The sequence below is a fragment of the Chroicocephalus ridibundus genome, chromosome 11 (genome assembly GCF_963924245.1).
Source record: "Chroicocephalus ridibundus chromosome 11, bChrRid1.1, whole genome shotgun sequence".
Taxonomy (NCBI): Eukaryota; Metazoa; Chordata; class Aves; order Charadriiformes; family Laridae; genus Chroicocephalus; species Chroicocephalus ridibundus.
The window spans coordinates 11,749,833-11,776,712 of record NC_086294.1 but is presented as its reverse complement, the minus strand read 5'-3'; the positions used below and the strand labels follow the sequence as shown (position 1 = coordinate 11,776,712).

At 41.9% G+C, this 26,880-nt stretch overlaps 1 protein-coding gene across 3 annotated transcripts in view; it reads right to left on the bottom strand.

Annotated features, from left to right (window-relative positions):
• Positions 1–26,880, bottom strand: part of JAKMIP2 (janus kinase and microtubule interacting protein 2) — a 66,606-nt gene that overhangs the window by 27,242 nt on the left and 12,484 nt on the right. For 2 of the 3 annotated variants that reach the window (XM_063348902.1, XM_063348904.1), the window contains exons 2-6: positions 10,615–10,884; positions 5,831–6,328; positions 3,606–3,815; positions 2,630–2,728; positions 525–671 (exon numbers count right to left, since the gene is read on the bottom strand). In XM_063348902.1, the coding sequence (XP_063204972.1) occupies positions 525–671; positions 2,630–2,728; positions 3,606–3,815; positions 5,831–6,328; positions 10,615–10,743 (1,083 nt within the window). In that variant the 5' untranslated portion in view covers positions 10,744–10,884. Of the gene's footprint in view, positions 1–524; positions 672–2,629; positions 2,729–3,605; positions 3,816–5,830; positions 6,329–10,614; positions 10,885–13,286; positions 13,383–26,880 lie in introns of those variants that run through there. The other variant, XM_063348903.1, reaches the window with a different exon arrangement.

The window sequence follows — 26,880 nt, the reverse complement described above, 5'->3', positions numbered from 1 at the left end:
CCACCATTCTCCCTTTCCCATATCCATCTACCATGCATATCTTTTATGGAAAGATTGTATGTGCTCAGTGGCAGACGAGAACTTTTCTTTGCCATCATCAGCTCTAACAAGAACATGCACATTCAAAGATGAACATCATGCTGGCTGAAAACATCGCTCTTAGCAGCTTCCTTTTTGAATGCCAGATGCAAAATAACACAGTGGGATATGACTCAATTATACTATTTTTGTTTTCTTTCTTTTTTTTTTAAACAATTAAAACTCAATATTCTAATTTTGGGGATAGTATTAAAAACTGATTATGCATTCACTTAAATATATTGCATGTGTATGCATAATACACAATGTTATAGTATGTAAGTCTATTATATACAGATCTAAGCATGCCTATATCTTATCAATAGTATTACACACAGTATACAACACATTTTCTCTATGTATATACATGCATACACTATGCAGATGTGGCCACCATAACAGACATAGATGATACAGTAATCCTCATTTTGCTCTTCAGTACCAACCATTTCTATATTTTCTTTAGTGACTGCTTTGAATTTATCTTCCATGCGCTGCAAAGACTGCATAAGTTCATCATTTCTCTTCGTGAGGCACTTGTTCTTTTCCAGAAGAGGTTTACATTGTTTCTCAGCTTCTCGGACACGCTTCAACTAGATTGATAATAGCAATTAATAATTGTAAATAATCTAAATAAAAGATATTTTTCTCCATCCTTTGTTAGAACTATTTTGTTACTTCCATATTGGGCTACTGTCCCAGTAAAATGCCAGACAAAGTGATCTAATGGAACTGATGCTTACAGCTTCCATAACTTACTTTATCTATACATCTCAAAGCATAGTTCTGGATATCCATTTCCAAAAGCTGGCTTTATCTATGGAGAAAACTCAGACAGAGAGATGAAGCAACCCAGAGTCAGGCAACTGCAAAGTGCTACAGAAGTGCAAAATGACCTGTGCTTTATCTGGAAGGAACCCACTGATTTTCTTACTGAAAGACAGATTTGCACAGGTACCTACTCAATCTGGATCACAACAATAAGAACATAGTTCTAAGTCTGGTTTTTAATGCCACACGGTGAAATACTTGTGCAAGTGCACAATGAACTTTGTTTTAGTCAACATATCATGTAACATTTAAAAAACAAATCCTGTAAGATAGGAACGTATCTTAGGGCATGCTTGGAAGTTCCACTATTGGTACAACTAGAGTTTTAACCAAAATCTCTCCCTATGAAAAATTAGTTCCATCCAGTAATACTGAGTGTTTTATAGATATAATTTCTTTTTCTACGGGCGGACAAGGAAGATGGCATGCAGCTGTGGAAAGACATCATCTTTGTGCTCAGATGATCTGTCTAACAAAGGCACTGTCCCAGTTTTTTATTACTGTTCGTCACATGGTTCCTGCCCCTTGCAGTTCTGCTGAGGAAAGGACTGCAAGAGTTTTCTGTAGCTATTAAGGACAGTTAACCACATTTGCTTACATCATCACATCATCTTACTAGGCTAAACTAACCCAGTGATTGTGTCTGAGGCAGGTTAACAAGTACCTGAATATCCCTTCTGCTAACAGAAAAGCTGGGGGCAGCTAGGAAGCGGTTACACCTTTGATCAGCACTGTTGTGGGCAAAAAAAACCATTTGTCCTCCCCCAAGAATGAAGTCAGTTGTTGCTAGTGTGAATGTATCTTAAAGTGTATGGTATTTCCAGCAGTACTCCTGGTCACATTTAACAAAATGTGTTCACTGTAGTCCCATTGTGCAAGATACAGCTTAGACACCTTTTAAATTTATTTTTTTTCCTTGTGAAAAAAATAGGCTGAATATTTAATGACATGCAACAGTTAATCAAGCTGACTCATCAGACTCCAAGCTATTCAGCAGCCCAGAAATTTGGGGGTTGAGAGCTTTTCATAACTGGAGAGAGACACATGAACATATTTGTAATTTGCAATCTTGATACGATACTATTTTGCAAATAATGCATTAAGAACATTGATGAGATGCAAGCCAGCTAAACTGATATGCAAGGAGTGTATTAGGACTCCTAGCTGCTAGGAATAAAAAAAAAAATATAATAAAAAAAAAAATCAAGAGTTGAATTTCACCATCCTCATCCTTAATCACAGAAGTAGAAACATGGAGAGGTTAAAAAGCCAGAGTGCAGTCCTCAACACACAGGTATATCACTACCTAGGAGTAAGTCAGGTAAAGGGATCAATTCACTGTTGTCCATTCTCCCTAGATACAATACTTAACTATTCTCAACTTGGTCAAATACTGGACTACAGGCATCACTTCATTTACAAGATAAGTCTCACCATACACTGCTGTACACTCAAAAGGTCAAGGAGGGAACATAAGCATTCATACAGAAACCTACAAGCCCCTCTGTCTCAACTTCTGTTGTGATTTTGTACTCATGTTACTTCAGTTAAATTACTGTTTAATTCTAGGATAAAAAAAATCATCCTCAGCCTCCTGAGTGACTAGCCTGATGGATGGAAAAGGCATATTCATCTCTGGCTATCATCCTTGGATCCTCCTCTTTATGCCTTTCCCTACGGCTTCCGACCTCCTCTGTCCGTTAGTGCAAAGCTCACGCACCAGTTCATTTCGTTCGTCAACAAGCAACGTGTTCCTGTCTTCTAGCTTCCGTATTGTGGCATTCAGCTCTGCTATCCTCTTCTGGTTTCTGCGCAAGTCCTGTTCATTGACAACAACATAATACAGTTACTGATTCTTTTCAAAATACATGATTGGGAAAAGAATCCTCAAAAACCCACACCAGTCAACTTAAGCTGTCACCATCAACAAGTTATACTTATGGATTTTTACGGTATTGAACATGCTGCCAAATATATATATATATTTGGAAGAAAGTATCTGGTTTGGGGGATACCTTGATTAAAAATTTTCATCTGTTTAAAAAAATAACGAGAAAACAATTTTTTTTATGATGGGGAAGAAAAAGCAAAAAGCTAAAATATTCTAATTTTTATTGCCTTTTCCTATACATTGCTTCTATATGCTGAGCCACTATGTCACGTGAAAAAGGAAGGACATCCCTTTCAGTATTCAATTGCATTTGCTTTATTATTCCTCATTTGTATATATGTAAATATGTGTATATACACACACACTTGTTATGTAAACATCATATTTAGTCACACAACCAGTGACTGCATGCTTTGTGAATGACAGTAAGGGTCATGTATATAAAGAATAAGACAGAGAAAGAGGAGGATCTCCTAAAAGTCCCGGACCCACCCCCAGCAGCCTTCTCCCTGCTCATCCTCCCAACTCAATCTGTTTTTGAGGATGCACCCTATCCAGGTAGTTATGTTCATGGAATGATTCTTTAAAAGAGGCACTAATTATTTAAGAAGTTTTATGTTTGTAAATAGAGCAACTGAGGAAACAGCCTTACAAAGCTTTGTCCCACTAGCATTCTCTCTGAAGAATCTATGGACATAACTTCTCTGTAGTAAATAAGAATGTTTTCTCAGGGCCTGAGAAAATATTTAAGCAAAAGAAACAAAGCCATGTTTCTTTTTGCAGGGGGCCAGTAAAACCTGCGTACTGGGCTGCTGCAGTGCTCCGAACCATCTCCAGCCCTTCCTGGGATCTCTCTCTTGGGACTGCTCATGTTACACTCTGCCTCCTTCACCAAGAAGAGCTGTTCATCCAGAGCTTCCTTCTGCAGCTGCAGCTTCTGCACGTAGCCTGTTTGTGTCTCCAGTTCTTTCTCCAAGGAAAATATGATCCTGTCTTTAGCTTTGATCTCGTCCATCTGAATGAGAGAAACACCAGAACAACAATATTACTGTGTAAAGGCAACAGCGTTTCAGCCTTCTCCAATCTAGTAGTATATTATTTACTTAATAGCAGTGTTCACCCCTTAAATCTGCCGTATCATACTGCACTAGGCTTGGAAAACAATACACTTTGAGGCTTTGACCATAACTGTACATTGGCACAGTAGCAGATTCACCAGCCTCACAGAGCAAAGCCCAGGAACTGAGCATGGTGCGAGGTGTTAATGGATAACTGGATGAAGAGTTCAGGTTTTCACATTGCATTTTGGTCAGTTATGTATACTGATGAAAAATAAGTATAAACTCTGACAAACCCAAAGAAGTTTAGACTAGCTCCTGCTCATGTAAGTGGAGCTACATAGCTGAGACAGTAGAGGTTACGGTCCGATCCTCACAAACAGATCTGTGCAGAGCAGTATTTCTTAAAGCTGATTGCTGCGTTATTAATCTTCTGCTGAGTGCAGTCTCAAGGCCATTCATTTTATTGTTACTTCATTTCTGCCTAATATCCCAGGACTATCCAAGACAAAACGAAGTGCCTCTTACTTCACCGCACAGCAACTTTAAGAATGATGGCTGAGAGGAAAATTTTAGATTAAAACTTAGAATAAGATCAGCCCATACAAGCCCTGCAACCATGAAAATGGGTACAAAAGCTGCTAACGCCATCAAGCTCTAGAAAATTTGGTGAACCAGAATTTGCAAATCACTCTGGCAAAATAAAAGTACTATTATCTGGGAACGATATGAATCATTGTCTGAAAACAAAAATGCTATCTATGCTAAATTTTGTCTGAAGCTGCCAAAGATACTTTCTGGTCTTGCAGCTTTCTAGGCTTGCTGAAATCCTCCCCAAAGTATTTTTCAAATGAGTCAGGCTAGATTCTGATCTCCATTAACTAGATGTCACTTTGATGTAACTTCCTCCACTCTGATAGCAATACAATGGATTTGGAAACTACTTGTGTGTCAGATAAAAATAATTCTGGACTTGTTCGATGTTCTTTGGAAGTAAATAGCTTTCAAAAAGCCCTTCATCAGTTGCTAAAGATAAAATCATACGATACACAGGTGGAACCTGAGTTGATCTTAATGTTACTCAGTTCTATCCTGAATTTCACTCCAGTTCCTTTTTATATTAAAACCGTGAAAACAGATCCCCAATTTCAGATGGGAAAAAAAAAAAAGTAATTTATCCTAATGGCTAAACAGAACTGCAAATGGGGATCAGTAACAAGAAGGGTCAAAATTCAGATGGCAGATATGAAGAATCCACCCCTACTAGATTGTACTACATTATCGAGCATTTTGGCAACACAAGAATATACCTCCAGTACAAAGACTCGGGGTGGGGAGGGGGGAAGTAATAATAATTAAAAAAATAAATAAAAAATAATTCTAAATAATTCTTGACAGTTTAAATTATCATTTCTTTTACTTACCTGTCAAATCCTGAATTCCAGCTTTCAAGCCAAACTTTCCACCATTGCAAGCAGGTCCAGCTCCCCAGATGATCGGGAAACATGGCAACTTGCACCACTGCAGATGTGGGCCTCATTTTATTCACTTTCCCCAGTAATTACTGAAGGCTATGCCAAGACCAAACCAAAAGAGACCTCCCCTCCTGCCATGGTTTAATGCCCACAGGATACCATTGCAAGGGCCAGACAAACTAACAAACTGCAAGTGCAGATGCAAACACTCTTTTTTCGAACACTTTGCATCGTACACATATTACCACCTCAGCAAGCCAAATCCTTACGGACTAGGCCAATCACTCTCTTACTTTAAGGTGTTAGCTCCTACCACAGTGGTTGCTCTAGCTGACTCACCATGACCTATTGACTGCTGAGAAATGACAATGAGAAGTTTTTAACACTTTTGCCAACCAAGGCACATTGCAGAGTTCTGTTATTCACAAAAGCTAAGAGGCACAAGAGGGAAATTCACTACACCATAAGAGAACACGTGAACAGTTTCGGTTACTGACCAGGCGGCGAATATCCCTTTCACTCTCCCATTTGATCTTGGAAATGGCTTCCTGGTGGGACTGATGCTCACTCCGAAGATCCCCCGCCTTGATCTTATCTGCTTGGATCATATTGTTAAGGGCCTCATCTACCTGCTTTTTGGCAGACTTCAGTTCAGTAATTTCCTGCAGAAGCTTAAGGCGCTCGGAATCGAACTGTTTTCTGGCCTCTTCACGAGCCTCAATAGTCAGCGCTGTCCTTACTTTATCGCTGCTCCCATCCCGCAGAGCACACAGCGCTGACTTGAGGCGCTGGATTTCACTGTCTCGGACTTTCACCATCCGCGTCATCTCCTGCTCATGTTGTTTGATGAGGTTCTCTCGCACAGCCTGCAGCTCCTTCATTTTCTCTTCATGGAGTTTGGCTTTTAGCTCTGTGATCTGCACAGTCTGCTTGCGCTGCTCCACCTCACGGATACGCTTAGTTTCTTGAGTCTTCTCCCTTTCGAGTTTAGCAACCTACATTGAGATAAAATGAAAGTCACCTGCTACCAACATAATGTTATCAAAACAAGCCCACCTAGACACATAGCCATCTTAAATTGAGGAAGACCCTGCTGCAGACCCTAGATGATCCTCCACCCTCCTACAACAAAATATGAACCACCTTCTGGGGCATTCACATAGATTTTGCAGTCTTTACTCAAGACAAAAGAACCCTGTCTTCTCCAGGTATTTTGCCTCACGCAGTGACACTACACGTGCTTTCAATAGAAAATTAGAGGGCTCAGAAATAGCAAGGTTCCTACAACTTTCATGACCACGGGCAGTCAATCAGATGAGGGAAAAGTGTTTTCCTCTATATAATCACAGCTGAAGTAAGGTACAAGTCTGAAAGTCCAGTAAACATTTCATCTTTTACAGATGTTCTTACCTATACAGAGAGCTTTAACAGACATTTGTAGTCACTTCTTAGACACATACCTATAGAAAAGCATGCTCTACTGGTTATTATGTTTACAGAACAGCTGGCTTTACTTAAAACATGTCCTTTGCTACTCTTCATTAACAGTTTTAGGAGTTCTTTGTCCATAGCTTTGGAATCAGTTACAGAGCAACCCACCAGTCCTCGGTACACTCACACTAATACACCTCTAGGTGCAACTTCATACCCCTGAGCAATTCCACAACAGAAACCCTTGTGACCTACACCAAAGGAAAGCAACGGATAAGGAATAGTTTCAGTTCAAAGCAAACTCTGCAGGTTTGTTATTTACAGTGAAAAAGAATTTGGTTTCAAAGATTGTAAGAACCTTCTTGTTAATTCCTTTTTTAATAAAGGCCACAAAGAGTGAGCAGACTTTTCAGAACGAAAAAACAGGGGGAAAAAAATATCGATATGAATAAGCATAGTAGTAGGTCATCTGAAAGCCCTCCAAGAGACACTGGTGGTCTAGCCTACAGGCCTAATTGATTACTTGGAGACGATTTAGTGAAGGCAGAAAGTGCTATTGGCTACATGCAGAGCTGACTGACTTGTTTTTTTCCTTCCCTGCTATCCCCATCTTATTTCAGACATACCTTTCCCAAAATAAGCCATTAGAAGAGTTTGAAAGCATAATGCCTTTACTACATACATCACTTCTGAGAAGAAAGGCATACATAACCTTTGCTCCTCAACTCCCAAGTCCTTAGGACAGATTTTTTGGTTTGCCTTCACTCCTTTTTCATTCTAGGTTCATCCTTGATTTTGAATACTCATGACTAAAAATGAGCCTGATGCTCTCTTTCTTTCCTGTAACACCTCTCTTCCTGTTCATTAAAAAGGGAGCTGAACACACTGCAAAACAAGGTGCAATTATTGCAAGTAATCCATTCTGGCATGACATAGAAAGATAATCTAAACTTTCAACAAAGTAGTTTGGGTATCCACAATGGCACAATGCAGACCCAGTCAGGGCATGAGTAAAACCCCAGCTGAGCTCTGGGATGCCTGGTTTTATGGCTATTAGTTTCCAGGCCGCCTAGTTTATTAAACTAAAACGTCATCAGATGTTAGGCTGACTTGTACCATTCTGATGGGAAGAAAGGGAAAGTGAACGAGAGCCTTGCGGGAAAGACATTATTATTACACTTGAAGTAACAGAAAAGAGACCTCTTCAATAAAAGACCACAATGGCCCAGAGGTTTCTATGCTCTTTGGATTCACTGGTAGAGTAAACTCAGTGCTATCAGAGACGGGAAAGGTCCAAAGATCCTATTTATTTGTCCCCTTTGTGAGATGAACGCTTTCTTAAAGCTCCTTTGGACATTGTGGGTGACCGCCCAGTTTGGCATCCTATTTCTAACCTCATTTTACAAATGGGCTTGTACCAAGATGTCAAATCTGAACTTGCTTATGTCTACGGAAAAAGGAGGAGAGTGCTAAAACCTTAATTCCAGATTAAAATAAAATTTTCAATGATGTCTGCTCCTCTCAATCCAAACTGCAGAACAATTCAGAAGTGTGATCTACTTCCTGAGACTGTATTTTTTACCCCCCCACTACTCCATGATGACAATGCCTTTAATACCCTGAGCACTCAGTCTGATTTAGTCACAAGAATGGACGAGAGCACCTATGGATGGGCATCCCGAGAGGTACTGAAGCACACAAGCAATTTCATTGTTTTGTTCATGTTCCACTCCCATCCTTTCCAGTGTGACTCAAGCACATTTAAATATATTTCAGATAAGATTTTTTTGGTTTTGTTTTCAAGACTTTCCTACTCTTGTAACTCTCATTATTTTGGGCCATCCTTGAAATGATGTCTGTAACAAAAATCTGCACTGGCAACTTCTGCATTGGAATTCCATAGCTGCAGTGATAACAAAAGCAGCAAGACTCAGAATATAGTGGAAAGCATTACAGAAGCTCCCCGGGCCATCAGTTTTCTGGCAGCCAGCCTGTAGCTCCTTAAGAGAATAACTAAGCCTGCCTGTGTGCAACATGTGAACGCCAAAGCTTGCAGGGAAAACAAAAGAATCAAAAAACATTTTTGCTTTCCAAGACTGTCATCAACCATCTATGAAAGAAAAGGATGCAAAATGAGTCTGAAAAAGTGATGATGTCTGCTTTGTTGCAGTTTGCAAATCTTGTCTATTTTAAAAGGTAACAAATTAATGGCTATACATCTCACTGGTAGGTGAAGGGAGAATGCCCCCAGAGATTCTCAGAACATCAGATAGCACAGAACTGGCTACTCTTGTTTTCATTTAGCTTCTCCTAAATTATACAAACCAACTTCCACTATACTGACTAACAGTTGTCTGAGATTACCAGTATGATTAACCTTGCTATACTGGCATGAACATCTGTCCCTAAAAGAAATAAATAATGAAAAAGACCTCTTAGAGCCTGAAGGATTTGTGGTTATTCAGTTTTGGAAGCTAGAGGCAAGTCATTCTGGGTTAATTTGCCCAGGATATATGCTTATCTGTGAAGGAATCAAAAAGCCAGGTTGATGGACTTCAATTATATTCCATTTCAAAAAACAATATATCACTAGGCATCATTCTTTGAAAACGTGCTTGTCACCAGACTGCTGGTGGAGGATGCTTGGCTGCAGTTAGTACTGCCTCCAGTACACTCAATAAGAAGAATTTATTAAACAGACATTTGTTATCTATACTGCTCATGAATAACATACTGCTAAACCTGATGACTGCTTTCATCTCACCCATGTTCAGGGAACTTCAGCACCTACTATGTAAGGTTTTATTGCACAAAAGCTGTACTCTGACTATAAAACACAGACATGTTGTGCTTACAGCTAGAAGCATCTCTAAATGAAGAGGGAGCAACACTGTGGAGAGCATAAAGAACACTTCTTTGCAAAGCCACTTCAGCATCACCTGCAGGAAAATTGATGCTGCTTGCAAGGATTTTAATAGAACGCAGGAAGGACACGGGCAGAGTAGGTGCAGAATAACAGGTCAGTATTTTATACTTGGATAACACGCAGCCCACTACCTTTTTACAGAATACAAAAGCTGTAGTAGTGTAAAGAGATATTATGTGTTTCGCAAGGGCTGCCCTAGCACAGATGATGCAGGAAATGAGTGTGAAAAGTTCAGCAGAAGATCTAGGCAAAAGCTGAAGCTGCAGCCCTAAGTTTGTACCAAAGGCTTCTAAATTATATGGGAGGCACCTCAAACCTCCACAGGTACAGTCTATACTGTAGGGCTGTGGCTATACCATGTGTGCATGATACTCAGCTGGCTTTAGACTAACTTTACATATTTGAGACTGTAACTCTGGCAGACTATTGGTACCTGAACAAACTTTAAACAATGCATACATACCTTAGTGCATACAATACACTTTGGCTGCACTGCAGATGGATTACAAAGGTTGACATGGATTGTCATGCAACACATTTAGGGAATACTTCACTCAACTTTGAAATAAGGGCATCTTGCTGAAATATCAGCCATTCAGAAAACAGCAACACTACATAATTTCTAAAAACTGAGCGGATAGGATGAAACCCACTAACTGGAGTATGGCCAAAGATGTTGCAAAAGACATATTGCTCCATTTGCGGACCAGAGGCTTCTTAAACTTTTACCTCAGTAAAAAGGAGTCTTTTCCATGGAAGCAACAGGACATCCACAGTAAGAAAGTGCTGTATGTGGGGAAAGAATCAGACCACTGTTCTAGGAAAGAGTTACATTGCATCTGTTGATTTCTGTGATACTATTTTTCCCATGTGTTTCTCTGCTTCAGCACAGACACTGTTATTTAAAACCAAACCCTCACTCACCTTAGATTTCTCCTGATGCAGCTCAATTTGAATGTCCGTTAGCTTGGTCCTGAGTTCCTCATTGGCAGCCTGTAGGGCAACAATCAGTGCCTCAGGCTTTTCGCCCTTGCTACGTCCTTTTTTTGACATGGTTTCTTATCAGCGAGAGTCCACTTGTTTAATTGTTTCAAATATGGACTGCCATCTTTTTCTGTTCCATTCAGTGCCAGTTAGTTCAGCACCTACTGCGCGAAATTCCTTAAGGTCCTGGACTCATCTGCTTTGGAAGCCCTGTGAGAAATAAGACATACTATTATTTGTCAGTGGACACTGCAGCATGACAGCTCACATGGTTACAGAACACAAGAGAGCTCACTTCTCCAAACACTGCAATCTTTGTCTGAAAACCTGCAAGGGAGATGCCAGCACAATCAGACTTCTGTATTTAAGTCTGGCATACTAGTGGAGATTCCATATATGCCCTTTTCCTATTCTCAGAAAGGGGCACCGTGCAATGAAGGTAGCAGTTTGTTTACCATAAGTATTAGTGCTGTTGAGAGAACAGGACTAAAAAAGACAGGTCATTTAATCCAAGCCTTGCAGTCTGAGGTAACCACAAAGCAGGCACTTTAGTCTCAAGGATCTACCAACAATATCTTCCTCTTATCCTTCCCAACCCTTGATCACCCCCACAAGCCTGTGCCAAACACAGAGACTTTCCACAACACATCTACAATTGCCAAGGAAGAGAGGGGAAGTGCCAAAGTCCTCACCAGCGTTCTGGGTCTCAGTAGAGGCAGAGAACTAACGATACGCAAAAGCCTGTATTAGACTAGAAATTGTCCCCTTTGCCATTTCCAAGGGAATGCAAAAAAATTCCACCAATGGTTTCCATCAACTGAATTTTTGGGGGAAAATTCTGTCCTAAGACAAAGCGATACACATCAGCAAGATACGGAGATCAGGAAGCCAAGCGTTTTTTCCATATCACCAAGAACATGAGTGTCCCTCTGTCCCATATACCTATTAGAGGGGGTTTGGTGCGGTTTTTTTGGGGGGGTGGGTGGGGTGATTTTGGGGGGTTTTTTTTAGCATTTGTCTTGGCTATTGGCACCGACTGACAGCCTCTGATAAGGAAGTATTCTGTCTACCCACAAAATAAATGTGGATTTAATAAGCTCCCTAGAAATTTCTGTGTCCATGTGTCTCAGCACTGAACAGGGTTTGAGATGGTGCCATGTTCACATTCACGCAGTCACTCTGACATTCCTACATCATCTGCAAACCCTGCAGAAATGACACACATCCTTTGAGAAGATAGCAGAATCCTCAGCGAAGAATGTCATTGTAAACTGAACAAAGCAGATTCACTACTTCTTGCCATACTGATCCTACTATCCTGAAAACACTGTCCCGTATCAGCCAGGGCTTCCTACGCTGCTCCAAATTACAATGCCTCTGAAATCTTGACATTGTACTGTATACATGCAGCTACAAATGAGAGCAGGATCTGATACATATTTCCCACAGTGCCTCATATTCAATACTGGTAACAGAGGATCTAATCATGCTAGTTACACCAAGACTTTTTCACCAGCACTGAGCCTGCTGTGGATGCAGATGATTGAGCAGGAAAATGGGCTTTGGAAAGCAGTTAATAAAAATGGCTTGTTCTTGTATACCATGTGACACAGCACATACAAATCTGATTTAGTGCTGGCTTGGAAAAAACCCAGGCCAGATGGGACAGAAATGGTCAAGAAAGAAGAAATCTTTAGCTGTCAATGCCAAATGAGTACTAATACATGAAGATTTGTTGGGTTGGAGCAAAGGATGACACTTTCACCAGGTTAACCATGTAAAGGATGGCTTTTGAGAAAGACAACAGTACATAAGCAAAGCAGGAAGGACAATAGATTAAAAAAAAAAAAATCACAGGATATTATCTCCTGCACAGGACAAATGCTTCTTTGCTGTGTCATTTAAGATCCTCAACCACCTGAGAGCAGGAAGCACTTTCAGAGACTCCTCTGGCGCGGAGGCCTCTTCAGCAGAGAGCAGAGAGCCTCTGAGCACATGCAGCAGCTCTCACCGGCGGGGGCTGCCCTCACCACTGGCCGGTTTCGATAGCCACTGCGGCTGACACGCAGCACCAAGGGCAGTTCGACTGTCACAGGCACATGCCACGACACACAGCAAGCCACAGTCGGGTCAACCTCCCAGAGGCACTTCATAAGAGATGAATGTTCTCACTCAGGAATGAGATACCTTAGATGTTTAGTCTTGAAAGAATAAAACCAGTTAGTTACAGATATCACCAGCCTGCAGATGAAACGCTGTGGTGCTACCCAAACAGCCGCTGCATACAGACAGTGCAGGCTGGAACAACAGCAAAAAAGCCCGCGTCAAACACCATGCACATTTGAGTTACGAAAGGAACACAGTAAAGTGAAAATCCAGCATGATGTGCAAAAAACACATTCTCAGTCTTCTACAAAAGTGTAATTTACACCCTAACAGATAATCAAACAGGCATTCATATTTTTCACTCTCCAGATGTAAAACACAGGTTTAGCATGTGTATGCAAAGCCATGCTAGGGGCAGCAGTGATATGCTGTAGAGCTCAGATAATAGAAACTTCTACTAATGCACCAGGGCCATATAGCCCAAATGCAGCTTGGATGCTATTTACCTGGAGAGTTCTTGTTATTACTTCTGCTGCCCCTTCCCAGACACGGAGTCAGCAGTCAGCCACAGCGCCAGTGTTGCTAGGCTTTTCCAGTTTTCCCTGAGAGAAATTTAGAAAGGTAATCAGGTAGGGATGGATTGGGGGAAAACATCCATCGAGAAAAGAAAAAGAAACTGAGGCAAGATTTCTGTTACCTGCAAGATGGGCCCCAGGAAACATTCCTGACAGTGGAAAATGCTTTAACAGAAACAGCGAAGTGTTTCTGAGCCTAGGAAAGGCACAGTACCACAGAGGAAAAAGAAGTGAGAGGGCACTCACTGGTCACTTCCATCTTTTAGTGATACTCTTCTTTGATTATTGAAATAAAGTAAGTACCTCCCAGGATGCCAGGGGAATAATATTTAGGCCTGGAATACCTTAATAGAGCTGACGCTACAGCAGATACAACATGTATCTGAAGCTACACACACACATACATATGCATATACACCATTGAGCAAAAAGACCAAGTTGCTTTATTTTTATCTCTTCTTCCAGAATAACACCCAGAAGATGTTACCCTACAGTTAATTGGAAAAAAAAATATTTACAGAGCTTTACTCTGTCAGCAAGGAATGCAGGAGCTGTAGCCTCCAACATTGACGAAAACATATCTGTAAACCACAGAATGCTGTCAGTCACTTCATCTTCATTTTGTTTCCTTATCCATATTTCCTTTCTAAAAAGCACTTTGCACTTCTCCATTAAATTCCCTCACTTTGACAGCTTTCACCTCCCCCAAGACCTTTCTAAGATCAGTCTCCTGCAGGGCTCCTCCCCACGTGGGCCCAAGGTGCCTGCAGTGAGGGTGCAGCCCTGCTCTCATTTCAGCCCTTGGATATGCCGTCACTTAACAACACCTGCACATCAGTATTACGCACATTGTGGGCAAACAGAGGAGCACGCTGTACCTCTAGGATTGCCTTACTCTCACTGGAGTCTCCTGGATTATCAAACAGCCATTCTTGCCTTTTGCTGTGCACACACTGAAGGGGACCAGCTGATAAAGCCACACACACAGCTGGAAGCCTCAAGGACAGAGAATGAAGATTCATTACAGGAAGCATGGGTCGCATCCAGAAAAGACAAGGGTACTTAGGAAAGAAATTGTGTATATTTGCTATTTTAAAAACGTAGGGACAGTTGAACAACAAAATGCCCTGTGGCTTCTCCCTTCTGGAAGAATATCCCAAAGTTTTTAAAATCAGAAGCTGGGGGATAAACCCACAAGCGTGAAGCTCGGAGCATTCCATAAACCTGCCTTTACAGTGTACTGTGTTCCAAATTAAACATAGACTTATTGCTGCACAAACTATAACAAGTATCCTTCTTATTTGTAATTCAAGTACCTCATGCCCAAATATGAGGGTTTAGATAGTCTTTGCCTTTGTTCTCATTGCTCTCTGCTCTTCCCCTCCTTAGCTCTCTCTGGATCTCAGTGCCCATCCCATTACCTTCCTTTCCAAACCTTTTGGATTCTTCCAGGCAATCCCTGAGGCCACTGAGTGTGGGACCCCAGGACTGACAACAACCAGAGCACTGCTGAGCTGCTGATCATGAGCTGAGCAGACAAGGCTTCAAGGAAAGTAAGAAAGGGCAAACAGACAAAGCAGAGCATTTTCTACTCCCGTGAAAGGAAAAGTGGATTATAAAGCATGAAGTAATTCTCATTCTCCTCTGACAAAACAACAGCAACTCAATGGTTTAGAAACTGAAGGTGATTTTTTTTGCTTATGAGTCCCCTTCCTTCCTTACTGCAAGCCTACATGGTTCATTGCTTCCACTAGCAATGTCAGGTTTAATATTATCCTGCAGGCTCTTCCAGCAAACTCCAGCTCTCAGAGACATACTGCTAACAGTAAATAAATAGCAACTTCAGGAGTTCTCTTATTTTGCATGCAGTTTGCCCTTTGCTACAACGGATGTTTGGTAAAAACATGAAGATTTGCTCTGGAAAGCAAAAGGCATCATTAAATAACTAAAGCTTACATAATAATCTTTTGGCATGCAAAATACTGAGAACCAGGAAGCACCACAACCATATAAAGGTGAATGACAAGCATAGGTATGTACTGTGTCTACCTGGCCTGCAAAGAATAAACGTGATAAGAGTTGGGAATAATGTCACCAGGAGTTCGGTGTTGTATGCAACTTTCCTGATGAATGAGAAGAAAATCTGTACGGCATAAGGATGAAGCAGATGTCAAGGATGGCAGAATGATCGATGAAATGTGCAACTCCTCTTCAGCACTCAGTGTAAACAGTGCATCCTAAAGGGCCACAATCTTATTGCTGCTGAAATCACTGCAGACAGCCATGTGCCTTTTCTGAACCCTCTCTGAAAAACAGACAAAGAAAATATTTCAATTTGCCCAAATTAAACGGATCTCAGAAACAGAAATAAGCTCATGTGCAGTACTGTCCTCCTCAATCTGACGATAGCTTCTTAAATTGAAACTCGATGCAGATAACTCCCTGAGACTTGATGCAGCAGCAGGGAAGCTCTAAACACCTCCAAAGCTTCTGCACACCTTGGAAGATACCAGATGGCTAAGTCCTTCAGATATGGCACATCCACCACCCCACGTAAGTCTACCTAACAGAGGAGAATTTGAGCTGGGTTACTAGAGCTGAACAAAGCATTTCAGGTATCAATGGCAATTAATTTCAAGAAGTACCAGTCCGTGGAATTGGCTGCAGTTCTGTTCAGGAATTATCTAGTAACAGGAATGACTGCACAGGAAGCGCTACAGCCACAGGCCACATCATCACCTCCCCGCCTTAGGTTCCTTTGAAAGGAAACATGCATAGTTTGCAAGCATATTCCTATGGTGTCTCTTGATCTGGACGTAGGCTGGAGAACCAGACTCCACAGCAAGCTATGGGGCACATTTGCTCTGCAGTCTGAATGTGGGTTTCAGTGCTCAATACCAGAGCTTTAAGCTTTTTTCCAATTATTTTTGCTTTAATAAAAGCACTTGGCAGCTGTCTCAAAATGCCTCTGATAATGCCAAGATGATTTACAGCGGTGTAGCTACAGACTAATTGCCCTGAAGTCACGAGCAGATGCCAGTTACACCACAGAAATTAGAGAAAAAAAAAATTTACCTCCTGCATGGAAATTTTACCCTTAGATCCAACAAGAGATTTACTCAGCTTTTTATGTAATGCTCCACAACCAAACCAAGAAGTACAATGGCGCTTTTCAGCCCTTTTCTTACACCACCCAGAATAAGGGATGTGTGAAGTAAGTTTTACTGACACAAAATCTTGGGACAGGTGCACAGTACACACCAAAAAAAAATTCTTACATTGCTAAGTTTTCACCTGTGGTAAGTAGACAAAACCTTCTCTCTTTCCTAAATCAGAACAACATAGGGTTTGGCTAGAGCACTTATGATTAAACCAAGAATTGACACTTATTTTAACACAAAAAGGAGAAGAGACGAGTCACAGAAGCATAAGCTTTTCCTCCTTCTCTTGAAAACCGAAATACGTGAAACACGGCTCCCAGGAATTGACCCATCTTACATCAACACAGTGGTCCCCATACCCACAGCAAGAGAACAAACAAAGCTGCATCAGGGGAGGTTCAGACTGGACTTGAGGAAGCATTTCTTTACCAAGAGGGTGGTCAAATGGAACAGGCTTCCTGGAGAGGTGGTCTATGCCCCATGCCTGTCAGTGTTTATGAGGCATTTGGACAACACCCTTAATAATATGCTTTAACTTTTGGTCAGCCCTGAAGTGGTCAAGCAGTTGGACTAGATGGTCACTGTAGGTCCCTTCCAACTGAACTACTCTGTTCTATTCTAACACAAAGGGTAACAGACCAGATCAGCCTTGCAAATTTAGTCTATTGATTTGAATGAGTATCCCATTGAGACATGGAGAGATATGTAATTGTAAAGATGTTATTACTATATTTTATGTAGAGTAGCTCTAAAGAGTGAGGTCCGTCAAAAAGATGTACTGCTGAAACTGCTTTTTCACTGGAATTTCCATTTAATCTGAGTAAATTAATATTTTAGGCAAGAATTATCTTCTTTCTGTGGAATTCTTTTTCATTGAAAGAGCGTTGTGATACTTGGATGCCCAAAGTTGTATTTTTTCACCTGTCAAGGTGGCCTACAATTCTTTCAGAGGGAAGGGCCCAGTGAGTTTGTCAGTTCTCCATCATACTACTTTTAATGCATAAAGCTTGACTTTTATGTCAAAGTTTTTCTAAGTATCTGCTTTTTACTCGCAGACTCTTGTGGACGGCAGTGAGGGAATAACCTTTCATAAAAATCCCTGGTAACTTGCAATACCACATACTCCCTACAGGATGCTAATTGTATTACAGAAGAGCACTATCCCTGCAGTCTGCTGTGGAAATCTAGGCAAATTCGGAGTCTAATTCACCGGCTACCATGTCCTTACCACACTGAGCACTCTCAATTCCAAAGGACTGAATGAAGCCAGCAAGAGGTACTGGTCTCAGCAGTACACATGATCAAATCCTAAATTTTAAGTCTAATAAGAAACAATTTAGTACCCTAAATAAATTCCTTTGATTTCAGTGGGACGCAGCCTTCAGTGTATATAAACCTCTCTATGAAGCACATAGGGCACAGTGTTGATGCCGTAAGACACATCAATTCAAGGAAATTAAAAACACCATAGTGTTCCCATATTGTGGGAATAACATGATCCTAATAACTGTTTCAAAAGCTGGTAATCTATGTGACAATGCAACTATTTAGAGATTGCAAGAAGCATCTGTCAGATGTCTGTAAGCAGAAAGACCAGCAGAATTATTTACGATGAATGACTGCCAAGTACAATAGCAGCTGGAGTGTCTCCTATCAGCTTTGCCCTCTACCAGCACGTGTCAGTATAATCTGTAGGAATTATTGTTGGAGCCCTTGGAGCTATGAAAACCTCTGGTTAAACAAAAGAGGGCTTAAAAAAATTTTATTTTTTTTTTTAAATCCTATGTGCAGATTTCCATCCAACACGGCAGGATTAAACCCATTCCTAAAGCATAATAAATGCATTTTGAAGCTCACAAGGAAAGATTCCATTTTGCCCCTCTTCACAGAAAATCCATCCAGTAAATTCTGAAGTAACAGCTGCACACATTTCTTTTGAAACGCATCTTGAATGAAAACCTAAATGAATTCACTGAAGAATTTGCCACTTTTTATGAGAAGTAGTAACACACTGCTATAGGCTGTGGAGTATTTATCAGCAAGAGATCATAGCTACACTTGAATTTAGAACTGCTATTGTATGAAAAGACATATTTGAATCTGCAGGGTTTTTTTGTTGGTTGGGCTTTTGTGGGTTTGGGGCTTTTTAATTCTGTGGGTTTGTGGTTTGTTGGTTTTGTTTTTTGGGGTTTTTTGGGTTGTTTTTTTTTTTTAAATCAGTTCCAGCTCAACTGCACGATATAAGCAAGTAGAAGAAGTTTATTTATATTCACACTCCCAGAGGTCTCAAGCAAATATTAGTCTCATAGTATGACAAGCATTGAGCATGCGGATAATGGTGTGCTGCTTCCTGTGGCAGAACAAGCCATAAAGAACATAAATGCCTCAAGGAAAGCACTCCATAATCTTTAAAACTGAACATAAAAAGACAATCACAACTGGATGAACAATCCCACTAGAAGCTTCTTCCTACCTAGTCTCTAATCTTCTGTTTTCCTTCCTTCCTATAAATTTCACCCCTTCCTATTACTTTTCTTTTGGCTTCTATGCTTTCGTTTTTAAATTCTTTTTTTTTTTTGGTTTTTTTTTGGGGTTTTTTTTTTGTTTTGTTTTGTTTTTTTATTTATTTTTTTATTTCCTTTATTTGCTGTTTGCTCTAGTTCTTTCTTTTCCATGGCATTCTAGGTTACCTTCTTGTTAATACCTAGGTTTGGTAATATGTTAGTAAAAGTATAGAGGAAAACTACACCTACACACACTCCCAGAAAACACCATTATCCTTTATCTGACATCATAATAGAATCTGCTCTGAACATTGCTCCCAATTATAATCTATGGCTAGTCCATTTTTCTCCCTTTCTCCTCTAGTCATTGGTTGCTTTGTTTTCTCCAAGCCAATTAACAGTTTATTTACAAAACCAGCCCTTGCGTATTATCAAAGAGGAGAAACACCTTTCTCTGTCTTTACAAGAGACACCTAGGAATAGAAACACCTCGGAAAGAAGAAATGAGGACTTCACCTCTACCCTATTGAATCCCAGCATTCTGGGCCCTCAGGTAGATGGAGATACCAAAGTATTACAAAGCCCTGTGCCTCTGCTTCAGGGATGTTTGGGATCAATTAATCATTTTCATCAGTAGCTTTCACACTTTTATTCTCTGCTAAATTGCCCCTGCACTATATCGTCCAGAGCAGGAAAGCAGTCAAGGATGCCTAGTACCTTGTCTATGAAGTATACAGCTCTCCGTACAGAGACAGAAAGCTTCCACAGGGTACACCTGTATCTCAGAGGCAAAGAATACAAAGGACAGTCCAATCCCTCTCCTATCACTCATTTACCTACTGATTACAGCCTAAAACCTAATTTCAGGCTGAAGGTGAAAAAAGCAGGGGAATGCAGCTGGCTTTGAACACTTTGTTCTCCCTCTTGCAGTGTGTATCCTGCTGCTAAGGCCTTGGGAACAACTGCTTCATTTCAAATTTATTTTTAAGCTAGGCATCCCTTTCCCTGGAAAGCCCAGTTAACCGCCCTCGGGGTGAGCAATTCCTTAACACAAAACACAGATGTGCTCTGTCAGCACATGGGCAGTCACTCAGAATTCTCGGCAGGTGAAGACGTGGCTCTGGGATGGCCGCTGACAGCTGAACCTTGCCAGGTTTGGCCAAGAGAACCCAAATCCACCTCAGTCAGGCATCCATGCTCATGGCTACAGTCAGACCCCAGACCTTACTCTGCTGCTGCAAGTCTGAGCAGGACCTGAACGCTCCGCAGGCTGCTTTCCCCAAGATCACACTGGAAGCCTAGCATGATCTTAGGCTAAACAGTCTTCAGCCTCTCAAGTGGTGAGACAAACCAGGACAGATCAGTAGGACCAGGTCTCACCTGGTAACAGAAGTTTCCCACCTGGACTTGTCCCCTGAAGCTGCCTTTGCAGTCAGTTCAGAGACACACTTGCTTGTTCACATCAGGATAAGGAAAGTGATACCCCTCATCTAAAAGGATCCAGGACAAAACAATCCAGCTAAAGATATATGAAAGTATGGGGCAGGGTGGAGTTTCACAGCCTGTACGAAAGCCTTCCCACTGTATTTTTCAAGGCTAGAAGCTCATGCAAACTGCGCTCAGAGACATTTCACTGGATGCCCTTCTGAGTGTAACCACCAGGTGGGCTTAGCCCCAAACAGGGGCACTGAACAAGAGTCTGATGTCCAAGGCAGTCCAGAGGTGAATCTGGGGGAAATGCACCAAGTTGTACTGTGGTTTCTATAGTTACATGGAAGATACTTTCTAAAAAAGCATCAGTAGAAAGCCCTCTTGCTGTCTTCCCCTGTAAATATGTAAAAATCACTATCATCATACTGAATGTTAATTCGACAAGTTGGGGTCAGGCTATTTCAAAACAGTCTCTCTTTAGGGAAGGCCTTTGTCATGAGAGTTGAAAGGTCAAAATTGGCTCCTTTCTCTGTTTTGGTTTCCAATGAACTAGACAAGTTGCAGAAAATGCCTTCCCAGTCTCACTGGAGTAACAGCAAAGCACAAGAGAAACGTCACACTCTGTGGGGGAAGCTCAGTCGAGTATGAAGAGACATGAGCACGTACCAATCAAATAGCCATAGGCATATATGCTCCAGTTTGCACATGTGACAGGCGAGCCCATATTTATATTACAGAAACTGCCCAGGGCCTTATCAGGAAAACAGCCAAGGCCATCGTTCTCTTACAGCATTGCAACAGTTCCCTGCTTGACTCTCTGCATTTGTAGTAAGAGTCTTAATCATTTGATCTCGTTTTACTGTAATAAAGTGCATTAGAGGAATCCAGCCAAACCATTTTTGTCTTCTGAATCATGGGTTTGCATTTTCCATGAATTACGTATAAGATCCACTTGAAATGGGATGCCTGAATTGTATATGCAAAATGAACTTCATGTAGGGGACAAACATACTATACATGGTGGATGTAACTTGGCTGTGGGTGCAAAGAAGGTCAAGGTCACACACTTAGAAAATAACATGCATAATGTAAATTTTGCCCCTGCCCCGGTGAATACGTTATACACCATTTATGTCTGGCTAGACATACAGACCTACATTCAAGTGCGTACATCTAATGACGTAACTTCAGACTATGCCTTTTCCACCTAGTAGTTACTTGGTAGTTTTTCTTTGTCTATGAATTCCAAAACTTTGCCAACAGTGCAAACCTACATCAGATCACTTTAAAGCAGTAGTCCCAAGCTCTTTCTAGCTCCAGGGAAATAATCCTGGGCATGCTATCCTCTGTGGGACTAGGATGTACTTTACTCTCCCTGTTGACCTCAGGTTTCAACTGTCACATCCACAGGCTACATAGGAGGGTTTCACTACCAATTTGTGACTCAGAAGATTGGACCTGCCTAACAAGCCACAAAAAAAAAAAAATATATTGTGCTCCCATCACTCTTGCCTACAGCTGTTTTGAAAAACAAGAGAAACAATCTGCAAAACATGATCTCAGAGAAGCCAAAATGCAGAAGGGAAGAATACAGCCAATCCCATTTTTGATCTATCAGCACAAAACTAACTTTCCACTTGTATGGAAAAAAAGAAATGCAATTATAGCAAATAGATACCTCTGGGACTTAGAGTTTCCTTCTCACCTCATCTGAAGAAGACATGCAGCTATATTTTCAAAATTTCTTAGTATTCCAAAAAGAACCTTTTTTCTTATGAGGAATTAGTTTCAAATAAAAAGTGAAGAGAGATCAGGCCCAGCAATCCCTCTGCCCCAACCACTTTACACTCTCACATGCTGCTGCTCCTCCTCCTGCGTGCCCGAGGGAGGTTTAGGATGGGGGACAGGGGAGGGTGGGGGGAAGACACGCAGATTGTTAACTGCTAATCATGTACACCCAGGCATCCAGCCATGAGAATGCATTCAGCATTTCCAAAACAAGAAGGCTCACGCTCAGGAGCACTGCTGCCTTTCCACGTGGCTGAAGGAGACAAGCCACCCATACTGGCACACCTCCGTGCGTCCAGGCCCCTTTGTTTTCTGTCTCTCCCTCAGCTGCTTCCTCCTGGCCACCCACCTCACCACCTTCTTGAACCAGCTTTCCAGAACACCCGCCTGGAGAGCCACATGATGCCCGACGACCTCTGCAGCTTCTCGTGCTGACAGAGCCGCACCTCTGCCAAGGGAGCCCAGCTCACAGCCAAGCAGGATGGGCCGCCCGCCATGGCCATGCCATGGGCTATCGACTGCACAAGGCCGCCATGGGCAGTCAGCCCACTGCCACGACACCTTCACCACAGCAGCAGGCTTCAAACAGTACCTATTTCCAGGCACCTTTCCTGTGTCAGAAATAGACGCTTCTCAAAACAACAGGTGATTTTTGTCTAAAACTTTTGTCACCTCTTAAGGTAAGCATGCTGGAACGCGCAGGTTGACGGGCCTGGCTGTGGCACGACAGGTTACACACCACAGCAGAGCTGAGGAGAGCTGGGGTTTTGCAGCTGTCTGCACTTTCTAGGTCATCTCCACACAGCACAGCCAGATGAGAAATAAGGCCTCAGCATACTTAGGAAAATGCAGCAAATTGGAATTGATCTGGTGATACGGGAACAAGAACAGCTGAGGACTGTGGATGCCGGAGTGCCCGGGGAGGCCCTGCAGTGCGAGCCCCAGGCCGCTGTCAGCCATCTCCTCCTCCTTCGTTACCCTGGAGGTATGGTTTAGATCGAGAGCGGTGTGGGTGAGCTCCCCGAAACACAGTTGGAATGCTTACTTAAAGGTCAAAGCACAATGGTTTTTATGCCTGTATTTAGCAAGCAGGTACAAATGCAAACCTGAACAGTAACATTTTAGAAAAGCAGTAGGATGTGAGTTTCCACAGAATCTCAAAAATCAATCAAAATCCCTTTAAAACATATCCTAAAGCATAACTGCTCCTTACAGCAAAGCAAAGTGTCTCATGAGCTAAATTTGACTCACTCCTTAGGAAGTGTTTGCCATCCACACACAAAATCCCGAATTCGCAACATAGGAATAACCTTGACTATGAATGAACAAAAACACACGCTGCACCTCCGGAGGAACAAGGAAACCTACATTAATTCAAAGTGGTAGGGATCACAGCGCAGGCATCTTGCAAAGGCAAAACTAAAACCAAACACATGCTCATAGAAGCCTTCGCAAGGGCCCAGAAATCAGCTCATCTCAATGACTCTTTCATCATCTGGCCTTCAAACACACAACAGAAATGGACCCAAAAAACAGACTAAGAATGCCTCCTCCTGCACATTTTGCACCCAAATATTCAGTGGAATTTGGCCCCAAAACTCTCCCAGGCTTCATGAAAATTCCAGCTGTAATATTTTCCTTAAAACAAATAAAATCATTATCAGTTGAAAAAAACCTTTTTTTTTCATTAGTGATGGGAAAAACAGAAAGCATTTAAATTCCTATCCATCAGAGTGCTGTTTGCTCTGACAGGCCACAATAGAGCATAACCCACTGTTTGGGATATATTTTGTTTTCTCCTCTGCACCTGATCTACAGAGAACAAGAGTCTCCCAAAGCTACCATCTGTGGGAATGCACAACCAGTTATAAAGGTAATAGTGTGCCAAAACATTCACAAGGAGCTCTCAGCAGTGCCTGGGCTCCAAATCCCATGTGGAGTGGGGACACTTACCTCATGTTTTTCAAAAATAGCACCAGTCCTGTCTTCACTTTTAATGGTCCAAGTGGCTTTAAAATAGTCAGGTCCTGCATCCCTGGGTTTACACTTTAACATCTCAAGTTTCTGAATGAGAAACCTCCAGTTCAGGTACTAGCAATAACTAAGACAGCAGGCACAGATTGCTGCCACATCCTCTTCTTTGGCAGCTTCTTTTTTTCTAGTCCACACCTGTGAGGAGTTTTAGCAGCTGATGTCTCAGTAATGGGCTGGGTGCTCAAGTAAAAAAAATGCATTGCTTTTGATGATCTAGTCTCATCTATCCTGTCGGATTCCACCCCTGGGAAGGAGTAATGCCCAACGCAAGTATAAGCTGGGAGAGGAGCAGCTGGAGATCAGCCCTGCAGAAAGGGACCTGGGGGTGCTGGTGGGCAGCAGCTCAGCAGGAGCCAGCAGTGGGCCCTGGCACCAAGAGGGCAAACCCCATCCCAGGGGGCATCAAACACAGCACGACCGGCTGGTCCACAGAGGGGACTGTCCCACTGTCTCAGCGCTGGTGCGGCCTCACCTGGAGCTCTGTGTGCAGTTCTGGGCCCCACCATTTGAGAAGGATGTGAAGGTCCTCTAATGGGTCCAGAGGAAGGCAACCAACCTGGTGAAGGGCTGGAAGGCATGCCCTTTGAGGAGCGGCTGAGGACTCTGGGTTGGTCTCCTTTGGAGAGAAGGAGGCTGAGGGGCCACCTCATTGCTCTACAGCTTCCTGAGGAGAGATGTGGAGAGGGAGGCACTGAGCTCTTCTCCCCAGGATCCAGGGACAGGATGCCTGGGAATGGTTCAAAGCTGCATCAGGGGAGGTTCAGACTGGACTTGAGGACGCATTTCTTTACCAAGAGGGTGGTCAAATGGAACAGGCTTCCTGGAGAGGTGGTCTATGCCCCATGCCTGTCAGTGTTTACGCGGCATTTGGACAATACCCTTAATAATATGCTTTAACTTTTGGTCAGCCCTGCAGTGGTCAAACAGTTGGACTAGATGGTTGTTGTAGGTCCCTTCCAACTGAACTGTTCTGTTCTGTTTATAATTCCAGAAAGTCTCTAAGGCTATTGAGCTTCCAAATAAATTGTACTTTCTAGCTACAGAATAAGGCAAGGTACTGGCCACTAAATCTAAGACACAGGCAATGCAAGATGTTAATCACAAGGATTTATTTTTAGCATGTAGTATCTTACAGTCTGGCACAGGGCAATAAATGAGTGCCTATGCCTTCAAGAGGATAAGATCCCAGCTCACAAATGACGCAAGGAATGTCAATACCTAACTAATACAACCACTGGGGTTTTAACATCTGGTTGTTAACCATAAAAAATATAATTCTGGATATTAGACAATTACCACCATCATTATCCCTTATTCACTTTCATTTGGTAGCATTATTATTCCCATTTGTGGCTGCTAGCAGAGATAATATCTGGAGGTCTGTTTTGCAATGTTGGAAAATATCTGGTTTATCTCTTCGGAGGTGGGCAAAGTGCTGAAAAATGAAGACTGCAAAGAAGGGGGCAGTGCATACTGCAGCGACAGTGGTGAAGCTTTGCAGGAACAATGATCAGTGCTCTGATGCTAAATTCCAGGAAAGCTTTCCTGCATTATTGTCAGGTTGCACATTAATTTTCATTTTCTACTTCAAGAACAAAACAAACAGAATCATAATCTCCTGTGCTCAAATAGAAGTATAGAGCAAAAAAGAGTAAAGACCTGCAAATATAAAAGTCTGTTTAACTCAACAAAAACTTGCATGCATCAGTAGGAGGAAGGGAAAGAAAGGAACTGCATTTCTCTATGTTTTAACCCAAGAGGGAATTTTGAGGCTGTTTCAGTGAACCTGACCAAACCCTCGTTTGAACGCACAGCGTTTCTCGTGGCCCTTTAATCGTCGCTGTTCTTCTCCAAAGTGCTACAATGACAGCATCAGGACATTATGGCAGCAGCTTAATACTAAAGCTGATAGAGATAGGTCATTTGCAAACTGTAGGCCACATTCCCTGGCATGCTCCAGCTGTGGAGCACTGTTTGGATAACTGAGAGCAACCACAGACCTTGTTTAGCCAGAAAATCAAAAGGGATTTACCATCAATATGCCAAAGCAAAGCAGGCAAAATACACTAACAAATCTCCTTTTAATGTATGGAGATGGATATGGCCTACAGAATTCAAACCTGCATTTCAGAACAAAAGGTCCTATTTCAGCAATAATATTTCAGTTCAAATCGAGAGCAGCAAATCTCTCACACAAAGGAACCCTCAGAATTAAGGCTTCCTCAGTTACTTATTACATAGCGTAGGGACAAGACAGGAAAAATTAAGATGTTGTCTGCCCCAATGATCTTACAACTTGTTCAAAAATCCCATTGCAATTACTGTGCAAGTACTTTCCAAAAGACAGAAAAAAGCTACCTCTTTTCCAGCCCCAGATGCTGCTGTCCACTTTGACTGTACAGCACGCATCTGTGCAACAGTCACTTAGTCTGTCATTAATGCATCTCCCAGCAGTTCTCATTACAGAAGAATATGCATATAGCTCTAGTAATTATGCAACAGCTGCTTAATATGAAGGCCACCAAATACAGGAGGTATTTGAAATAGCAAAACTCAGGGAAACACTTATGTGAAATAACTTTACAGAGAACCGCTGAAAACCTGTTG